Source organism: Squalius cephalus, assembly GCF_949319135.1.
Source record: "Squalius cephalus genome assembly, chromosome: 21".
NCBI lineage: Eukaryota > Metazoa > Chordata > Actinopteri > Cypriniformes > Leuciscidae > Squalius > Squalius cephalus.
Window position 1 is genome coordinate 4,585,309 of NC_137142.1, and position 20,566 is coordinate 4,605,874.

Consider the following 20,566-nt stretch of genomic DNA (forward strand, 5'->3'; position numbering starts at 1 on the left):
AAGAGTTCAAATGTGCATAGTTTACTGGATAAAAAAAAAAGACTGACCACTCTGATAAAGCAGAAGCTTACATATTTTTGATACACTCTTTGACAATTTGTTCAAAAGGACACAGATGTATATTGTATATAACTTGTATGATGGCCTCACAAACCAAAAAGAAATGTGATGGACTATAGTTTATGAAATGTTTTTCTGATCTACAGTGATTCTTTGGATAAATTTTAAATAACGTTTGGAACCTGGCATATCCTGAGGTTAAATGATTATAGCTGTGTGTCTGAAAAACAGGTCTAATTCTTGTCAGAAATTCAGAATTCTACCTCATTATGTAATCTTTGCCTTAAAATAATGTTTCCAATACAATGAAGCAGGGCTCTGAATCGGTTCAAGGAACGAAAACAAAAAACGCAAATGGTCAGAGAACGGCCGCATCTGAAGCAAAAAGTGCAACACATTACGTTTTCATCAACTTAAAGCAACAAAAAGAACAACTTTTTCCTGTTGTGTAATACATTTGGACAAAATATTTTGTTATAAAAGATGAAGTGCTATGCACAGGCTGTATTGGCTATGACTAGATAACAAATACCAGACTTACATTAGACTCTACTCTGTTACAAATTTTTTTAAAGTAAAGAAAAAAGAAAAGAAAAAAAAATCAGAAAGCAGCAGCACATTTATAAAAACAGCACAAACTTCTGGCAGATTAAAGAGTACCTACCATAAAGAAAGTGTAGTAACAATACTCACGTGTTGTATTCCCAGTATCTATAGGTGTGTTGATCTGATACTGCGCCCACTCCCTTGCAATTTGAAAGGCCTCAAAAGGGACAATTTTACAAGCCAGACGAACTGCTTCCCCCTGATGAGCCCTGAAAGCTGTTTAAACCGAAAAAGAAAAATTAATCTTTAAAAAAATGATAATTTTGAGATTCAAGCCATTTTATTTCTGCCATATCTTTATACATCACACAGGGCATGCACTGGTTGGTGTGGGATTTTTTGTTATTCATTTTCCTAACCACATCAAATTCAATCACATCATATTCATCATCCGCCTACAAGTTCATGTTCTCTCCTGTCCTCTACAGTCAGTGAATGGGCAGAACCAGCTGGTACCATCAGAAGGTACAAAATCAATAACCTTTAATCTCTCACACACACACACACACACACACACACACACACACACACACACACACACACACACACACACACACACACTCCCTGTGGTGAAACAAGCTACAGATTGATCTGACTGCACTGACACTATTTGATGAGAACTGAGCTGGAAGATGACTTCACTGTTTACTGAAGAGCTGATTTATAGCCGAATTGAACTAATTTAATAATTGATGATCTTTACACAGAAACTGAATCAACACTGAACTGACTTCAGCAGAACAATGACACACTTTCTTTTTAGAGTTGCTTTACAGCCAATTTGAGCAATGTTTGCATCATTGAATCATTTTCCCATTGATCACTGTAAAGCTGCTTTGAAACAATCCGTATTGTATAAAGAGCCATAAAAATAAAGGTGAAAAGTTGTCAAAAGTTGCTTCTGTAACTTTTAGATCGACATATGAACTGCTGGGTTGATGATATCATCTGTGCATTTGATTGGCAAGGATTGGGAAAATTACTAGTTACTAACCAATAATAACTCACAATTAAAGCAGCAGGTGAAATCCTCATCACTATCAAAGTCCACTCTGGAGAATTCACAACCTGGACAATCATTCTTGGAGGGAAATCCAGTCTGTAAAAGGAAAACAGAGCAATTAAGTATGATTAAGTATGATAGCAATTACTCAAAACTGCTCTGTGTCTGGGATATACAGCACTTACTTTCACAAGATTGATCCTTGCTGATCTTAAATATTTTATGGTCATTTGGCAAATTATAGGATCCTTCGATAAAACTTCATGTCGGAATATGTTTCCCCAGGTCATTTGCGTGGACGACCTCAGAAACTGTTTTGAATAATACACAAATAAATGATTAAATATGGAATGCAATATTTAGTAACAATTCTTGGTTGACCAATGAGTTTCACTGAGTAGCTGTAATGCAGTTCAACCTGGCTGGGATGTGTAGTGAAGGCAAGAAGAGCCTCCATATATTTATTCAGGTTAACAGGAACTTGTACTCCAACATCTGAACCCTGAAGAGAAAAATAAAAATATTCTGCATTTCTCATAAGAGGAAAAAATGATAAATGATACACAACAGTGATGCTCATGTGACCACCTCACCACTAGAGAGCAGATTTGGCTACCCAGGGCACAGAGAACCTGACACAGCCTCTTCAAAAAAGTGTATCTTCTTTCCACGACGGCACCCGATGATCTGAATTGGACGACGGACGGTTTTGGTTAAAACTAACAGGAGTGAACTCAGTTGTTCTAAATTAAGCCTGTGTTGGTTTTTAAGAGAAAAATGTAAACTCACTGGTTACACAGAGCTGCACCATCTGCCGACCTATAGTAAAATAAAATCCAAACAGCATTATGCAGTCATTCGAACAGTATCATTTAGAGTCATTTAGAGCAGGGTTCCTCAGATCTGTTCCTGCAGGGCCACTGTCCTACAGAGTTTAGTTTCAACTTTAATCAAACACACATGAACAACCTAATCAAGGTCTTCAGAGCTGCTAGAAAATTGCAGGCAAGTGAGTTTGATCAGGGTTTGAGCTAAACTCTGCAAGACAGTGGCCCTCCAAGGCCAGATTTGAGGAACCCTGATTTAGAATAAACTTAAGACGTTTACTTACTGTGCAGCAGACAGGATGTAGTTCATGGCGACTTCATCAAAGAGTAACATAAATGGCTTTCTCTCCTCTAACTTCCCCTGTGGAAGTAAAGGATTTGCTCAATCAAAAACACTTCAACTGATCACTTAAACTCTTGACACTAAATAGCACTACAATTAACTTCACATAACATAGCGGTGTTAATCAGGTCTTGACATTAACTTTTTTGCTCACCAACCAATGTGGCTAGTGGTTTTCCAAAGTTACTTGCTTCTCAGCATTTTCTCTGGCCACAACATTGATACAATGCGGAGAAACTGCCATATAGATGTTTTAATATCATCTCATAATTTGGCAGCAGGTATATTAGACTGCTTTCACTTTAAGACCAGACACATGGACCTATTATGCTGTTATGCATGCATTTTCTATCTCAACTGTTTACGTTCACTTAAAACATAACTGACGGTGTTTGCATGAATACTCGCCAAGACCGGCATTTTTCACATTATTTTGTGTGTATTTGACTATTTAAGAACAATAAGCAGCGAAAAATAACTCAAATTAGCACTGTAACGACTGAGACAAATTAGACGCAAGTGTCTGTTATATTGAACAAATAATCTTTAAAAAACCCTCAACAACCACCAAACAAGGTGCTAAGGTGTCTGCACAAACCACAAAATAATAGAACCAGGCCTCTGATTGCCATGGTTTTACAACTTAAAAGTATGCAGAGTCATTTTGAGTCAGGTCAAAAGGAAAGACACATAAAATAGACTTTCCTGCATTCATTTATAAACATACTGAGCTGTAAATGAACGTGCATCCCAGTACATTGTGTGTATGATGATTATTGTTATGTCTTGTATAATGTATCTTGCATTGTATTTTGTTTTATGCATGCCTGATGGAAGAACTAGTTAATGAAGCCCCATATAGGTGGTGTCTCCTATCAAAATATTCCTTGTTTAATGACTGTTAATCTCAAGCCCTGCTGCTAGTTATTAGCAGTCCATTTTCCACCATTAGCAAGTTCTTCCAAAAACATCAGTACAGCTATATTTGCCTTTTACAACACATTTAAAAAGATTTTTTCCAGTTAAGGTTGATTATAACATTGTTACCTCACATAACTAAAGTGTCCGGTTTCACTTTATTTTGATGGTCCCTTTAACACATTCTGTTCACTATAAGTAACGTTACACCTACATGTTTACTAACTCCCATTAGAGTGTTAGTAGAGTATTAGTACACTGCAGGGTTAGGGTTAGAATAAGCTGACATGTACTTGCAAAATTACTTTTCAGTAGAATGGGGGAGCATCACAATAAAGAGTTAGCAGATCAGTTCAAATACAATAAATAGATATAAACTCAAGTAAGAACAGAAAAAAAGCAAGTGGACTTGTTTGGTATATGGGCTTATTAAAAGCTACATTTCACACTTTCCAATGTCATGTATGCAAGTGAAAAGTGTTAGTGTACTAGAATACAAGAATCTGTGATTTTGTTAATTCTCTTTAACCTTCATTTAACTGACAAAAGTAAAAAAAAAAATCAAAGTTTTCACTGATCAATTTAAGTGTCTTGTAAATATAAACAAATTTAGATTTTGATGTCTGCTACACACTAAAAAAAGGTGGGACAGAGGCCAAATAAAAGTGAAAAGCTTAGATAATATCAAAGTTAAACTGCTTTGAAACAGTCCACAATTACCAGGTGAATTGGTCATATGTGAGGGTATCGTGATAGAGTGTAAAAGGAGCATCTCAGTTTATGCAAGTGTTGCAGACCTCACTCTGGGGTCAACTCAACAGACGATAATGTGCCTTTAAGTAGATAAAGGAGAGAGAGACAATAGTGTGTGATCAGTCAAGCAGTCCTCTGAGTTTACTGAAGACACGCATTTGCCTCACTCTCCTTTATTTACTAAAAACAAAACAGTCTCATCTATTGAGTTGACCCCCAGAGTGAGGTCTTCAACAGATTTGTGGGGGCTCTTCCAGGACCAGCTCCACGCGTCACAAGGAGACTGATCCAAGCATCTCAAAACCGTTGGGACCAGGGGGCGTTGGGGCTAGTGGCTGCTGCGTTAATGCGCGACGAGACACGAGGCGAGTGAAAGACGATCTGCGAATGGCTATCTGCATCCAGAGGTTGAGGCTGCATCCAGGGTCCAGAGGGATGTCAGAGAGCAACATCATGGAGGATCCTGCTAGGAAGCGGCTGGTGTGGGACATCAAGAAAGACTTAGTAACCTTACCTGCTGATGAACTTTATTGCATTGTCAAGGTCAACTGGCAGATACCAGTGAAAGACACATAGGAACTGGATCTGGAGGACAGTGATGGATGCTTTGAGTACACTGAAACTTTCATGTCAAGTGAGTCCTTGCTTGAGGCTGAGGCTATGAGCTTGAGGCTATGATCAAACAGTTATTACTGTTAATTAAGAGACTGCGAATTATATTAAGCAAGCATGTACTGTTTTAAATTCACTTAAGTTTAAAGACATGCATCCAAAATTGAGAACTCTCACACCCACCAATACCTTATCCAATACATGATCCTGTCGAGTCAAAATAACCATTCACTGTAACTGTCTCTGTGATGTTAGAAGGGCCAGAACTGACACTGGTACATAGAAAGTTTTCTAATTATGAAGAACTCCGTAAGAAACTTCTCCAATATATGTCTACACATGCACAACATACTACACTGACACAACATACACAAACTAGTGACATGACACATATGAAAAGTGAAAAGCTTAGAGAATATGAATATGAACCCCTTAGGCATCAAAATTTGGTACCGAACGACACATTTTTTGATACCCGATGGTATCGAGGCAATTCGGTCGGTGCCTAAAAAGTATCAAACTCGATACCTAACCCTAATAAACACACAACAACATTAAGAAAACAGCAAGTCTGACCATGACAGACTGAAAAGAAGAAACGAAGCAGAAAAGATTTCCTCATGAAAGGAGGCTGAGGCTTTGCGCACACTTACCTATTATGTAATCGCCACGTACCAATGGTCGTACAAAGGTTTTTACCAGCCCAAGCAAACTTTTCTGGAAATTTTGTTCAAAATGTCACATCAGTTTGTTCTTCAATTTTGTTGAAGTATATCAGGGCCTTGAGGATTTGAATTATTTTTACTGCAGGTTTGAAAAGTCCAGACTCTCACCCCACACCCACTCTGTTTGCCTTCCGTTTACCCTTTTCTCTTGCAGAGAATGACTGAGAAGGAACCTGGAAGCCTTGAGAGAACTCTCTGCTGGTCAAGCCAACTCCCTGCTGCCTGGGTGAAGTTTGCTATCTTAGCTCCACTTTCTCCAGCACACTCACAACAGAAGCACAAGAGCATCAACACTCCTTTCATCCTCACTGTTGCTCAAGAAATAAACACACCCCCTTCGCATTTAACAACTTACATGTTTGCTCTCCTTTTTCCCCAAGGCCCGCACACTGGTGGAGAATGCGGGCAGCAGATCAGCGACAAAAAGCCACCCCAGAGGCAGCTTCCCTCCCCAGCGAGGGAGAAATAGTCCGCCCCCTTGCTGAGGTCTCTGTGCAGAAGAACAGTTGGTTGCTGGACAAAATCAAGTGGCTGGGGAGCTTGTGTGCCTAAGAACAGAGACCACCGCCTGGATTACACCACCCGAGCCAAGAGCTTCAGCACTGCAAATTCTCTCGCAAAATGACAGACCAGGATGACGCGGCTTTTGAGGTTGTTGCGGCTTTGAGAACGATGGGGCCACCGTGAGTGGGCCTGCTGGACCCGCTGTTGACTAGGGCTGAAATGATTAGTCGACATTGTCGACAGCGTCGACAATAAAAAATTGTCGACAAATATCTTTGTTGTCGAGTAGTCGTTTGATCTCACGTGACCTAATGTAAGGGCCTGCAATATCGCGATTTGACCGCTACGGCGCTGTAGCGGTAGAGTGTAATGCAGCCATTACAAATGCTATTGCGGTAGAAGAAAACACAGCGCGAATTATGACGGAGTGCAAATGAATCCGAACTAGCAAGGTGTGTGAAAGTTTCACAAAACTTCAAACCAAGAATACTGTCGTGTGCAATACATGCAAGGCGGAACTGGCTTTTCACGGGAGCACAACATGCATGTTAAAGCACTTAAAGAAGAAACACACCGGCACAATATGAGCCGGTGAGAGGTGAATGTTCTCCAGCTGGAGCTAAATAACTAGCAGTAAATCTCTTTATTAGATAATGCAATACTACTAATAATAGCAATAATATTAACAATAATAATATAATTACAGTAATGTGATGATTTATTTTTGCATAGAATAAAGCTTGATCGAGCTTAGGAGTCAGGGCTGTTTTTATTATTGTAACTCTATTAGGTAACGTTATTACAGTCTTATCACTTACCTGTATGTTATTCCATATTTATGAAGACTTACAAAAGGAGATGTTATGAAGAATATCACGTCAGTTAATGTTTTATACTGTAAATTAAAAGGTGAATGAGAATGTCTCTGTCAGCTCAGCTCAATTGTCATGTCAATTTAAAAAAAAAAAAATTATTCTTATAATAATTGTTTCCAGTTTAAGTTTATCTGTAATGCAGCTGATAATTTTTTTTCTATTGAAAGAGAACAGAATATTTAACCAATGCTTAGAGCATTTGTGTGTGATTTGAGTTGGACAGAAATCTGAAAACTTAAAGAGAATGACCTGTTTAGTTGGCTCAAAGTTCACCAAAACAACCATTTCAAAAGCTAAAGTGATTTTCTTTTTTTATATTATAGTTAGAATATGTATAACTCAGTGTTTTAACTAATTGAAAAGGCTGAATAATCGTTCCAAACGTACTGATTAGTCGGCGAAATAATCGACGATTAGTCGATTAATCGTTCTAATAATCGTTAGATTAATCGATTATCAAAATAATCGTTTGTTGCAGCCCTACTGTTGACTGGTGAGCCTCAGCGAGTATATTATTCTCTCCCCTCGAGGATGGCGCAGACCATGACACACTGAAGAGGGAGATCCTCGCCCGGGTAGGACTATCTCTGGTGTTCGCGGCTCAGAAAGTGCACGAGTGCAACTTTGAACCCAGGGTCCCCGTACATGTCCAGGCTGCCCAGCTTGCCCGACTGGTCAAACTTTGGCTACTGCCCGACCAAGCCTCTGCTGAGGAAGTGGTATAGAGAGTCCCTGTGGACCGGCTGTTACGTGCTTTGTCCCGCCCTCATCGCCGCACCATGGAGGCAGTAGAGCTGTCAGAGGCGGTCCTTCACCAGAGATTCCGGGGGGAGAGCTGATCCGTCTATCCGGAGGGGCGCAACGTGTTGTGGATGACAAACCCAAGCCGGTGAGCCTGGCGAGTGCTTCCTGTTATTGACGTGCCGTTCATGCATATTGGGATGGATCTCATAGGGCCGCTGCCCAAGTCAGCTCGGGGTCACATGCATATTCCACGTTATTGTTGACAATGCTACCAACTACCCGGAGGCCATCCCCCTCAGATGAGCAACAGCAGCAGTCATCGCCCAAGAACTCTTCCTGTTGTGTAGCCGGCTGGGGATTCCTACAGAGATCCTAACTGACCAAGGACTCACTTCGTCTCCTGGATAATGGCCGACCACTGCAAATTGCTAAAGGTGAAACATCTTCAAACCTCAGTCCACAGCTGATGTACCTACCAACCTACCATCCACAGACTGATGGTTCAGTGGAGCGGTTTAATAGGATGTTAAAGCAGATGCTGAAGAGGATGGTCGTGATTGGGACCAGATGCTGCCGTATGTGCTTTTTGAAATCAGGAAAGCATGCTTCCACTGGTTTCACCCCCTTTGAATTGCTCTTTGGACGGCAACCTCGTGAGTCTTGATCCCCGACACTGCCTGCAAGTTCCTGCCTGCAAGTCCCTACACTGTCATGGAGCGGGTCGGACCTGTAAACTACCGTTTGCGCCAACCTGGGAAACTAAGGCCAGAGCGGATTTATCGTGTTGACCTCTTGAAGCATTGGGACGCAGCCCCCAACGCCATGGCCCTGTTAGCAGAGAAGGATGAACAAGAGGAGAAAAAGCAATCCATGAATTACCCTAGCCCATGTCCAAGAAACAGGGACATGCATTTCTGGGGTTGGCAGGGTACTATCGCTGTTTTATACTGGGCTTTTCCTCTTTGGCCTCTCCCCTCACAGACCAAACAAAGAAAAGCCAGGCCGAAAAGGTGCAGTGGAGTCCCACAGCAGAGGAAGCATGACCCTAACCCTATTTACAAAACACATAAATTGGTCAGTGCAAACTTTGAAAATCATTTCTCTGTACTTTTGTCAGTTAAATAAAGGTTTTAGAGAAATTAACTCATCACTGTTTCTTGATTTTACAAAATGTCCCAATTTTTCTGTATTTGGGGGTGTAAATAAATAAATGAATAAATAAATGTGGAAAATTTTATTTCAGAAAAGCAGCTGAAAAGGTAATGTAGTATAATGTAAATGCAGCGGTCACTCACTTTCCTACTAATGGCAATTAGCAGACACTCTGCAGCCTCCAACTGAAGCTCGGGTTCGCTAAGCAACAGGCACAAGATCTCCAAAAGACGGCAGTTTTCATTGGTGATGTGGCTCAGAGCAACCCAATCAATGTAGCCAGCCAGAGTGTTGAGAGTGGCCACACCAACTCGCCAGTGAGCTTTTGTCTGGGAGTAAAAGACAAAAATCAGAGGTAATTTCATCAGACAAATACACTACTAGATGGTGAATGTAGAGCAGATAGATTACATTAAGAAACTTTCAGAAAGCATTACAAATGTTGAAAAAAATTTGTTTTAAAGAACTTAAATACAATAACTGCAAAAAGCAATTATGGGGCCAAGCATGAGAGTCTCAAACACATTTGATGGAAAGATGCCATAAAGGATTTACGCATTACATGAGAACAGCTTGATATATTGAAAAGCTTTTAATAGCTTTTAGCAATTACAGTCTTAAGGTCATCAGAGCCAAATTTGGTTCATATCTGACGAACACAAGAACAATTCAAAATGGTAATATTGCAAAATCGGACAAAAGCCAAGTTCCCCCACTTGGCTTTTGTCTGTTAAATAAATTATTCCTGTAACCCAAGAATTTGAGAACACATCAATCATAAACATAATTACTGTACAATACTGTTTATTTTTTATAATTTGTTATTCTTATTTTACATATGTTCATTTCTCAAAATGCATGAAAAGAAAATTCTACTATCCCTAGCTCTGTAACCAACAGAATCGAAAACTAATTTTTAGAGCAGAACGCTACAATAGAGGACTTCTATCTGTGAAAATAACAGGCTCCTCTCTGGCCCCTCAGCAGAGATAATCAACACCAAATTGAAGGGAATAAAAAAAATGTTATATATATATATATATATATATATATATATATATATATATATATATATATATATATATATATATATATATACACACACACACACACACACACACACACACACACACACACACACAGTAGTCAACATTTGAAGAGGATCACAAAAGTTCAAAGTTGTCCTAAGACAAGAACGGGTATTGTTCCAAATTCATGTATAACTTTGATGAAAGGTTTTGATCCACTTCAAATGCTGACTACTGAATATATACACAGACATTCTTTCCCCTTACACAAAAATTCTGAAAACTGAAATGTTCAGCATTAACATTATACTTGCCTAGGTAAGGTAAATACAGGGTAGAAATGGCCTTTTATTTCTAAATTATGACAGTTTCAAAGTTCAAATCAGAAAAAATTATTTAAAAAAAAGAGTAAAATCTTGACTCCTTTAATAATGTATTTTTTCTTTTTTTAAATCACACTGGACGTTCTTAAAGGGAAAAAACGTGTTTTCAATGATGAACCTAACGGTTTGAATATCGGTTATAAAAATGGTTGAAATTAGCCTGGTAATACCAAACTCTGCTACTTTGCTTTGCTTCATAGACAGAGTCTGGAATGGCATAATAGAGAAGTGTTTTCTCTCTCGCTTGTCTGAAGTTTAAAATCATTGGTTACCCGTAAGCCAATCACATAACGTTTGGTTATGGCGTGTGTTATGTGCATGCCCAGCCGCATCTAACTTCCACTGTAAACACATGTATGATGCGAAAACAAAACAATCGAGCGAAATACCGGAGTGAACATGGCTGTGAACGACTTCTAAAATCTAGTAAAAATCTACGCATCCACAGTACAATCAGTGTCTACGTCACGGCTCTCAGCCCGCCCTCTGTTCGTTGATTGGCCCGGCTGTTTTCAGGCCGGAGGAAAACGGAAAGCTATTACGCTGTCTCAGACTGACTACAGAAGCGAAATGAAATTGAGCGGAAGTAAGAAGTCTGACGTAGTCAGGCTAGGTTGAAATAAAGCATTTTCCAAACTCTGTGCAAACACTGTTAGATGTAGAAGAGTTGACCAGATCTCAGATTTTCAACAGACTACATTTGAAATTGCCTCTTGAAAACTGAAACTTAGGGTCTCTGTGTTCAAGCACTTTCATTTAAGCTTTGGTCAGTCTAAACCCTGGGTTATCTTTATCCATGTTTCACACTGTACATCTTTAGATGAACCTTTGATATTTCTAGGGCTGGTCCGAATACCATTTTTTGAGCTTTGAAGCTACGGTAGTAATGAACATCGAATATTCGAAGCTTCGGAGAGAGGGTGCTGAACATATTCTTCTCTCTAATAAAGGCAGGAATCTCTATGTGTTTGTCTGTCCGTTTGCATTTTTATTATTTCGAGAACCGTTCATCCAATCGACTTCACAAGGGAGTGCATGCAGTGTCGCATTTGGTGCAATATAGATGGACACGCGAGACGCAACACATTCAGAATTAATAAACTTTTAGTAAACTACAGAACAGCGCGATCGGGAAGCGGCGCACCTCACGCGGGCAGGGCTTATATGCTCCGAGAACGGACACTGCACTAGTGATATAAAATGCACACACACAGGTCTGTTAAATTAAGCAATACTTTTAAGGTAGTCTAATATTTTTCTGATTAACAAATAACTGACACAGTAAAGGGTAGATTTAAATAAAGAAAAACGAAATTTAAATAAAGAAAAACGAAATTTAAATAAAGAAAAAATGAAATTTAAATAAAGAAAAAACGAAATTTAAATAAAGAAAAACGAAATTACGTTAAATTAAAAACAAGATTAATTTAGATTGATAATAACGGGTAAAAAGGCTAATACATTTTGTTTCTATTATTCTATTTTCCACAATGTCAAAGCAACGCAGCTTAACCCAAAACACAAACTCCGCTGTTCTGCGCTCTAGCCAGAGAATACTCCTGTTGCTGGTACACGTCGGTTCTATTTCTAGCATGCACGCGTTTCTCACGCAGGCAGTGTGCAAACTCCAACCTGTTAACATGGGAGCCGAAATAAAAACGGACATGCCACGCAGCTGAGACGCTCACGCCACGCAGCCAGTGTGTTGCCGGCCTTATTCAAGCGCGAATGAGAACCGTTTCTCGGGGGATCCCAGGTGTGCAAAAAAAAAAAAAAACTAATATTCGAATGTCAAATTTTCAAATCGAATACCAACCCACCGAACGAATATTCGGGTCCAGCCCTAGATATTTCGCCTCTAATAAGAACAGCACTAACCTAGGGTGACCATACATCCTCTTTTTCCTGCTTTTGCTTAGTACAGTCGCCATTCATTATGTTTACATGCACACCTTTTGTTTCAATCGGACTGAATTCATTCCGATAGGTGAATCTTCTGAATGTAGTGTTTACATGAACGCTAAACAAGTGATCGGTTGATGTGCGTTTTAGCATTGCTAAGAAAATTCCTGTGTTTTCATCTCGGTCGGGATCCATGAAAAGCAGAATGCATGACCTGCAAAGCTGGCATGTACGTGTCAGTGTCAAATAATGTAATAATGTAAACATAATGAATGGCGACTGTAGAAAGCAAAAGCCGAATCCCAGACATTTTGGGTGATCTCGAAATCCCGGCCGGACATGTCCGGGAAAAAGAGGACGTACGATCACCCTAACTAATCCCTTAAAAAAAAACCTGATAAATAAAGTTGAATAGCCCAACTCACCTTCAATTCCAGACCAGCAACACATTTCTAGAAAACAACATGAATAAATCCATTCAGATCATATGAACGTGGCAATATTCTGTTACATGCACCAGACACAAAAAGGTGCACACGAAAAAGCACACAAATCATTTAAAAATGTTTTGCACGTGATCATGAATTTTTTGAAGAACTCACCAACTTGTTGTACTCATTAACATGAAGCTGCAGAATGCCAAGCAGGAAGGTGAAGATGCTGTCCATATTCTGCGTAAGGGTTTGCTGGATATCTCGCCGTCTTTGAGTGGGTAATGTCTGAAATGTGATCACGTCCTCAGCTAACCGCAGCAGGACAAGCATTACAAGTTCTGTCTGAGCATCCTAAAGAGAATTACAATGTGATTGTTTATTCAAATAGACAATGATTACTTTACTTGTCATTATTTAATTAATCTTTACTTGATCTGCACGCAAAATGCACATCAAGTAGCAGATCAACAGAATGTTCTCACACTGACTCCTGAAGATTTCTGTAGAGTTTAGTTTCAACCACGTGTGTCAAATTTGACAAATTATATCTCAAATAATATAAGATTTTGCCAATAACAATAATTAAAGAACATTTTGTTGGCTGGATTAGGCCTGTCGTGTCCATCTGATTCCCAAAGCTTTTAATTTTCTTCATATTCTGTGCAATAGTCAATGGGAGCTTATGGAATAAAAAATAAAAAAATTTATTGCAACTTTTATCTCACAATTCTGACTTTTTTCTCCAATGTTTTCTCCATGTTCTCCAATACTGTAAGTTAATTAAAGATTATTATTATTATTAGTGACATTTTTTACAATTATTTTCCTGGTTTGCCTTAATAAGATGCTATTTGCTCAGCCCTAGTTTCTCTTCAATTAGCTGCTCATTGATTTGTATACGCCATCTGTTAATTAACCAATCATTGCAGATGTGTGCTAATGTACGTTTATTTTCCTTTGTTTCTATTGTTTATTTTTTTATTGTGTAATCTAAACAATATTTATTTTGATTCACTTGAAGCTTCTTTCTCACCTGTCCTTCCTTCACAATTGCTCCTTCTCCCCATTCCCTCCCTTTCCTCCATTCACTCAAAATGGTTATATACAAAATACAGTGTTCTACGTGAAAGCAAGTGGATTTTCACGCTGATGTTGGATCATTTGAAAAGTCTCAGAGCAACTGGTACAATGGTTTCATGCCTACAGATCGAGAATCAATCATAAAAGTTGAGTGTTTAGACGTACTTTGCCCACTACAGAGGGGATTCCCTTCCCAGGGTCTTTCATCCAAATGACCTTCTGTTCCCTAATATTTATTATTTTCAAATTGATTAATCATGTAATTGGCATAATACATGTTTTACCTGACTAATAAATTGTAGGTCTTGATTTATTCTTTGATTTTCTGGGACTTCATAGAAGTAGAAAAGAGAGAATCACTCACTGCTCTTAACTGAATATCCATAGTGGTTATAAGGATCAGTGTCCATTTAATGCATACGGTGAAGACTATGCAAGCTTTTATTTTTATATAATACTATTCAATTTCTGTAGCATTACTACTACCTCAGTGTTTCCTATTAATTACCTGCCTGGTCACCGTGATTTTGTCAAGTAAGATATCTTTTCCTGGATCAAGTAGAGGCATTTTGAAATGTAGGCCTAGTCCTAACCTTATCCCAACCCCTAAACCTAACCATAACCCTAAAATCAGAGGGAAATAATAGTTGAATAACACTGATGTAGAAGCACCTAACCCTGGTTGTAAGTCTAAACTTGACAAACTGTAAACTTGTCCCTCAAATCTGATTGGCTGATTGGAATGTTGTTCCAGGATCAACAAAGATGCTGATCCACGAACACACTGTACTTGGTTAAATCACATTCACCTAATTACCTAGAGCCTGGCGGGCCGCTATAGTCTAATCTGTGCTGCCAGATTTCCATAATGAACCGAAAATCTTTGAAATATTCTCATAATAACAAAAAGAGTCTCTAACGTTGTTTTGCACCATTGCATTGGCAAAGTCAAACAAAGTAAAATTGAAAGCACAATAAGACATTGTGCCCTTACCAAATCACAAACAACAGCAATTTAATTAAATAAGTATAGGCATTTTGTGCTGATTGTTTCAAAACGAAGTGCACGCTTTGCTCATGTGATCATCTCGTGCTCCGGTGTTTTCCGGTGTACACAGTGCATGAATGTAGTGAACTCCATCTCTGCATATGTTTTTTCACATTTGCATAATTTTCAGATTTACTTTTGCTTCCGAATTACCGAATTTTAAAGCAAGGTGCAAAAGAAAAAAACTCTGTTTTTTAATAAACTTTCTAGATCTTGTAGACAGTGTGGAAATCCATTCTTCTTGTTTTATCCGGCAATTAAATTAGCCCAATTCTGGGTTTTGGATGTGCACACTTTGTATTTTTTGGAACTAAACTCTGACAGGAAGGCATAACTTCAGGAGCAGGATTGAAGCAGACCTGTCCTACAACATCAAGCCAAAACTCTTGATACCCCCATAGCAGCCAGGGTCTCCATCTCATTCAGCATGTCGGGCCAGTGCTGCGGCCACTCTCTCTTGATCATCTCAACTACTATGCGTGAGAGCGCATCCTTAACATGACATTCCTCTTGCAGAATTGGATGTGTACCCTAAAACAGAACATTAAGCCATATAAAAAAATAAGAAATCTTCATAAAGCATGCAATAAGATAATTAAGTAGACACTTCCAAGATGCTCACATCTGACAACAGGCCCATAGTGCAGTTCTTCAGCCGGAGCTTTTCTTGTGGTGCCATGTTATTCCACTGAAACCTGTTCATAGAAGAATGTGTTCAGTTTAGTGTTCAATGTTCACATCCACCCATTTTGGGATATCGCATTAAAAAAAACCCTGAATGGAAAAAATGTGCATAAAAAAAACTCATACACTCAACTGAGGCGGATGTTGTTGTTTTTTTTTTTTATCTAATAAGACGACATGTATATAAACTATGAAGGAAAAACATTTACTGATTAAATCCCTTGACACACTAACTTGCGTGACACTGCCTAAACAGAGAATGTGATTGGATAACAGGACTAACCAGCGAACCAATCACATCGCGCAGCATCTCAAATGTTGGTTTGGTGGTTCTGAAACACCCGAGCAAAAGTCAGTCATCAGAATGCAGTGTTTCCCATACATAGATTTATTTGTGGCGCCCCGCCACAATATCAACATTGACAGCCACAAACAGATTTTAGTGCTTCCCATTCATTAACTAGACTGTGGCGTAATATCCCATTCATTATCTAACTTCTCATAATATCATAAAAGGTCTTTAATGCCGTGTTTTGCGCCATTGCTGTCAAACTAACCAAATCGAAAGCCTTTGTGTCCTTAATCAAAGGACTGTGTTTGCGCTGCATCTCAATTCACAGTGAATGAATGCAGTGAACTCTATCTGTTCATGTGCTGAGTTTAGCGTGCATTTGGGATCGCAGTTATGCATTACTTTCACATTTGCATTGTTGATGAAAACAGAATTTCGCTTCAACTTTTCGCGTTTGTAAACTTTGTAAACTTATTTTCCGTCAAACTAAAAGCTCACAGGTTTCTCTCATGCATGTAAAGAAATAAGGACAATTTATTGTTCAGTGCATTTGTTTTACAATATATGGCTATTACTGTCATAGGAATAATATTATAACAACATTATTATTATTGTGTAGTGTAATGTAGACAGACACTATATCACAACTAAAAAGAGGTTTGAGTCCCCTTTAAAGTCAGGTATAAGTCAATGCACTGACTTTTTTCTGTGTTCAATTTGCACACTGAATATGGGTTGGAGCTCTTAATTTTGAACTGTCAAAGTGCACCAGATTGATGAATTTAACTTTAAAATGTACAAAATTTTCTTACGGTAGGCATGACCCTGGACCCCACTAGAGGGACAGAGGTGTAGCCTACACCTACAACAGATTCACAAAATCCTGTGGGAAACTCTGGAATGGTTTGGTTATATTTCCTGCCAAGGAGCGTATCGCGCGATTGCGTTTCCAAAAAACAGCATCTGACCGCAAGATAGCATGACAGCCTTTATTGCATTTCGCCTGCAAGTTATTTATGATATACAAAAAAAAGCCACAGCGGCTTCACCGATTGCCCAGGAAGTGACGATTTTATTATCTTGCACACATGGGGTAGAAATAGTGCTTTATTCGCAATTGTTTTACATGCTACATTAATTTTGCACAAAAATTAAATTCTTAACTTGGGATGGAAACATAGGCTAGCTATTGATGTACACACACACAAACACAAAAGTGTTTTAGACACTTACTTGACTACATGCTCCAGTATCTGCAGCCCAAAGTGTCTGACCACTGCCGTCTGTGATTTCTCCGCTAACTGAAGTCCACATTCAACGCAGAAGGGACTTTTCTCTTTGAAATCTTCAATAAACTATAACAACAACAAAAAAAACGATTAAAACATTTAACAACAAGATCTAGTAGATAAGCATGTACCTCAGTTTTGGGGTGACTGTTCAATACAGCAGAGAACAGAAAATCTCCCTTAAATTACTTGTTTTATAAACAAAGTTCTTAGCACAGTCATATGCAATTAAAGGGTTAGCCTACTTCACCCAAAAATGAAAATTCTGTCATCATTTGCTCACCCTCATGTCGTTCCAAACCCGCAAGACTTTCAATCATCTTCAAAACACAAATGAAGATCTTTTAGATGAAATCCGAGTGATTTCTGTCCCTCCACTGGCAGCTACGCAACTACCACTTAGCCTAAATTAAATCTGTTCATCACATAAAACGATCGAGTCTCTTCAGAAAATTTGGACTTACCCGCTCAATTCATATATGGATTAGGTTTGCGATCTATTTAAGAACTTTGAAGCATCTTTTGAAGCATCAAAGTGGTAGTTGCATAACTGTCAATGGAGGAACAGAGATCTCACAGATTTCATTAAAATACCTTCATTTGTGTTCTGAAGATGAGCGAAAGTCTTGCAGGTTTGGAACGACATGAGGGTGAGTAAACGATGACAGAATTTTCATTTTTGGGTGAACTAACCCTTTAACTATAATATTTCAATATATGGATACTATCAATATCAGTAACTTCTTTAATAATAATAATATTTCAATTTAAATAAGTTTAAGTGATCCTGTGACCACCTTGTAAGTTTGCTGAGGCCCCCTATTGGGTCCCGGTTCCCTGGTTGAGAACCCCTGGTCTAGTGTAACGTGTTGATCCGCAGACAGCAATGTTTGTTTTATTTAATTATTTATAAGTTTTGGTCTTGCAATGACAATAATATTCATCCATGTCATTGTGTGTATCCGTTCTGCTGCATCCCTTGATGTATGATCAAGTGAATGTGCATCCAATATTTTATGTATGCTATGAGAGATACTCATTGACACAATGTCGCCTAGTGCAACCTTCTTTATGCTTCTTGATTGATATCGATAAGGTTAGCATTATAAAGCAACACATAAGAATATAAACATAAACAAAATAAGTTTACGACTTGATCGTTTGAATAAACATGAATGAAATGAAAACGGGATTTTCCCAAAAAAAAAAAACTCAAATGTGACCTCCACAATATGGATTTACGTATCAATACATACATAATAACCTTTTATTGTATTTGATAGAGGATAATTCACCTTAAGGGCCTCCAGGCGGTATGTCTGACTGGATTCTGCCTCCATCATCACATTCACAGCCTTTATAAGCTCATCGCACAAAGCACGTATCGGTTCGGCCATGGCTTTAAGCACGTCCAGCAGACGGAATGTAAAACACCAGTCGACTAGTAAAATGTTACTGCACGCTTCGCTCGCTACTTAGTTCAGCCTCTATGGATGTGCATTAAACAAAACGTGGTAGGTCTCTGCTGTCTGTGGACCGCCTTAATCAAGATGGCGGAAGTTCCGTGCCCTCTGGGGATTGTAGTTTTTTAATGTTATTGACAAGCGCCACGTTAGTTTTATATTGGCTATTCGCATGAATATGCGTTTTTCTGTCTCTTTTCTATTGAAGCGACATTCTTACAAATATATAAATACCACTGTTAGTTTAAATAATATTCAACAATTGTATATCGTAATTCATTAGGCCTATATAAAGTGATATAAGTATATGAAGATTTAAGATGCAAAAGCCTCTAAGTGCCATCTGAAATTTTCATCTAGAATGATCATTTTTATCAATCTCGTATATTTAAGTTCAGTAATTTCACTTAAATGACAATTAATAGGTCATTTGCATTGCCATTTAAGTGAAATTATTGAACTTAAATATACGAGCTTGATAAAAATGATCAATATAGAAGAAAATTTCAGATGGCACTTAGAGGCTTTTGCATCTGAACTCTTCATATATATATATATATATATATATATATATATTCACTGGTATACCAGTGAATGTTCGGATGTGTGTGACTGTCAAAAAAAATCATCTCACTTCGTTTTCAAACATGCCAGATCGCTTGATTTTATTTTAGAAATACTTTGTTACGTCATATTTGCAAAAACATTTGATATTGTTTTTTTTTTTTTTTTTGGTTTGTTTTTAAAGGCACAAATCTACAAGTTTAGCTGCATTCTTGTTAATATTAAAGTCCCCATGAAATGTGAAATGTGTGTTAGCCCTAGTGTGCTCCAAAACAATGACAAAATTTGCATTAAAAACTTACCTCTCACTTCCGCCAAGGATCAATGATTTTGAAAACGTCACTCTGCACTTCAGCTTCTCAGCAGATTTTCTGTCCAATCAAATACTCTAGAATCTGAAGTGTTCCGACCCCTTCATTATAAATAGACACTGAAGTTGCGGTTAAAATCGGTCACTTTTTCACAGCCTACTAAGTAGCCTACTATTTTCTACATGGTGAATGGCACTGGTGTAGGAGCCATTTGTTGTATGGTAAAGTTTTTGTTGTCCACTGGATGGCGCTGTTACTGTGTATAATTAGTGCACATGAGCAATAAGTGTGTGCGTTGGTAATTGGGAAGCACACAGATTTTGACCGCACGGCAGAGTAACTCGCAGGGTGGATTTTATTCTTAAGGGCCGTACACACCGGGACGAATATCGGCGCGCGTTATTCGCCAGCGTTTTTCAACGCATTTTTTGTGTTCACACCCAAGCGATTTTCGCTGACAATGAGCCAAGTGAACATGCAAATTCATTCCCTGACATTAGATGGCGCTTAATGTAAAACAGAAACCACTCCATAACAGTTCTCTTTTATCAAGATTTTTGTAGTCGCTGTCGCGTTTGTCATATAGTTCTTTATCTTCCGACACCAACGAGACCAGCTCAGCTCTACATTCATCTTGCCTTGCATCTTCCTCATCTTATTTCTTCCCGGCAGTGTAGACGCTGGTGTATATCTTCTTCGACGTTAGGTATGTGTGCTCGGGAAGACCGTTTTGTGTTTGAGCGCCCCCAAGTTGTGTTTTACTGTAACTTCAGAACCTCCAGACACGTGAACAAAAGCACCAATCTCATTGGTGGGATAGTTTTTGACGCGGCGCGTCAAACCAAAAAAACGAACCTGAGGCGTTTTTTAAAAAATTACACTTTTACGCGTGGCGTTTTTTCGCGTCGGTGTGCACACTCACATTGGTGCCCTTTGTTTAGTCACGAGGCGTTAAACGTCGGCGAA

General features: G+C 38.7%; 1 protein-coding gene across 1 annotated transcript in view; it reads right to left on the reverse strand.

Annotated features, from left to right (window-relative positions):
• xpo5 (exportin 5) overlaps positions 1-18,809 on the reverse strand; it is a 42,269-nt gene extending 23,460 nt beyond the window's left edge. Inside the window, exons 1-14 of the mRNA XM_079855098.1 lie at positions 18,558-18,809; positions 17,207-17,328; positions 15,620-15,692; positions 15,391-15,528; positions 13,038-13,220; positions 12,861-12,887; positions 9,266-9,451; positions 2,781-2,857; positions 2,459-2,488; positions 2,263-2,356; positions 2,088-2,171; positions 1,855-1,980; positions 1,675-1,765; positions 754-882 (exon numbers count right to left, since the gene is read on the reverse strand). Coding sequence (XP_079711224.1) covers positions 754-882; positions 1,675-1,765; positions 1,855-1,980; positions 2,088-2,171; positions 2,263-2,356; positions 2,459-2,488; positions 2,781-2,857; positions 9,266-9,451; positions 12,861-12,887; positions 13,038-13,220; positions 15,391-15,528; positions 15,620-15,692; positions 17,207-17,328; positions 18,558-18,659 — 1,462 coding nt within the window. The 5' untranslated portion in view covers positions 18,660-18,809. The remainder of the gene's footprint in view (positions 1-753; positions 883-1,674; positions 1,766-1,854; positions 1,981-2,087; positions 2,172-2,262; positions 2,357-2,458; positions 2,489-2,780; positions 2,858-9,265; positions 9,452-12,860; positions 12,888-13,037; positions 13,221-15,390; positions 15,529-15,619; positions 15,693-17,206; positions 17,329-18,557) is intronic.
• Between the last annotated feature and the right edge of the window lie 1,757 nt (positions 18,810-20,566).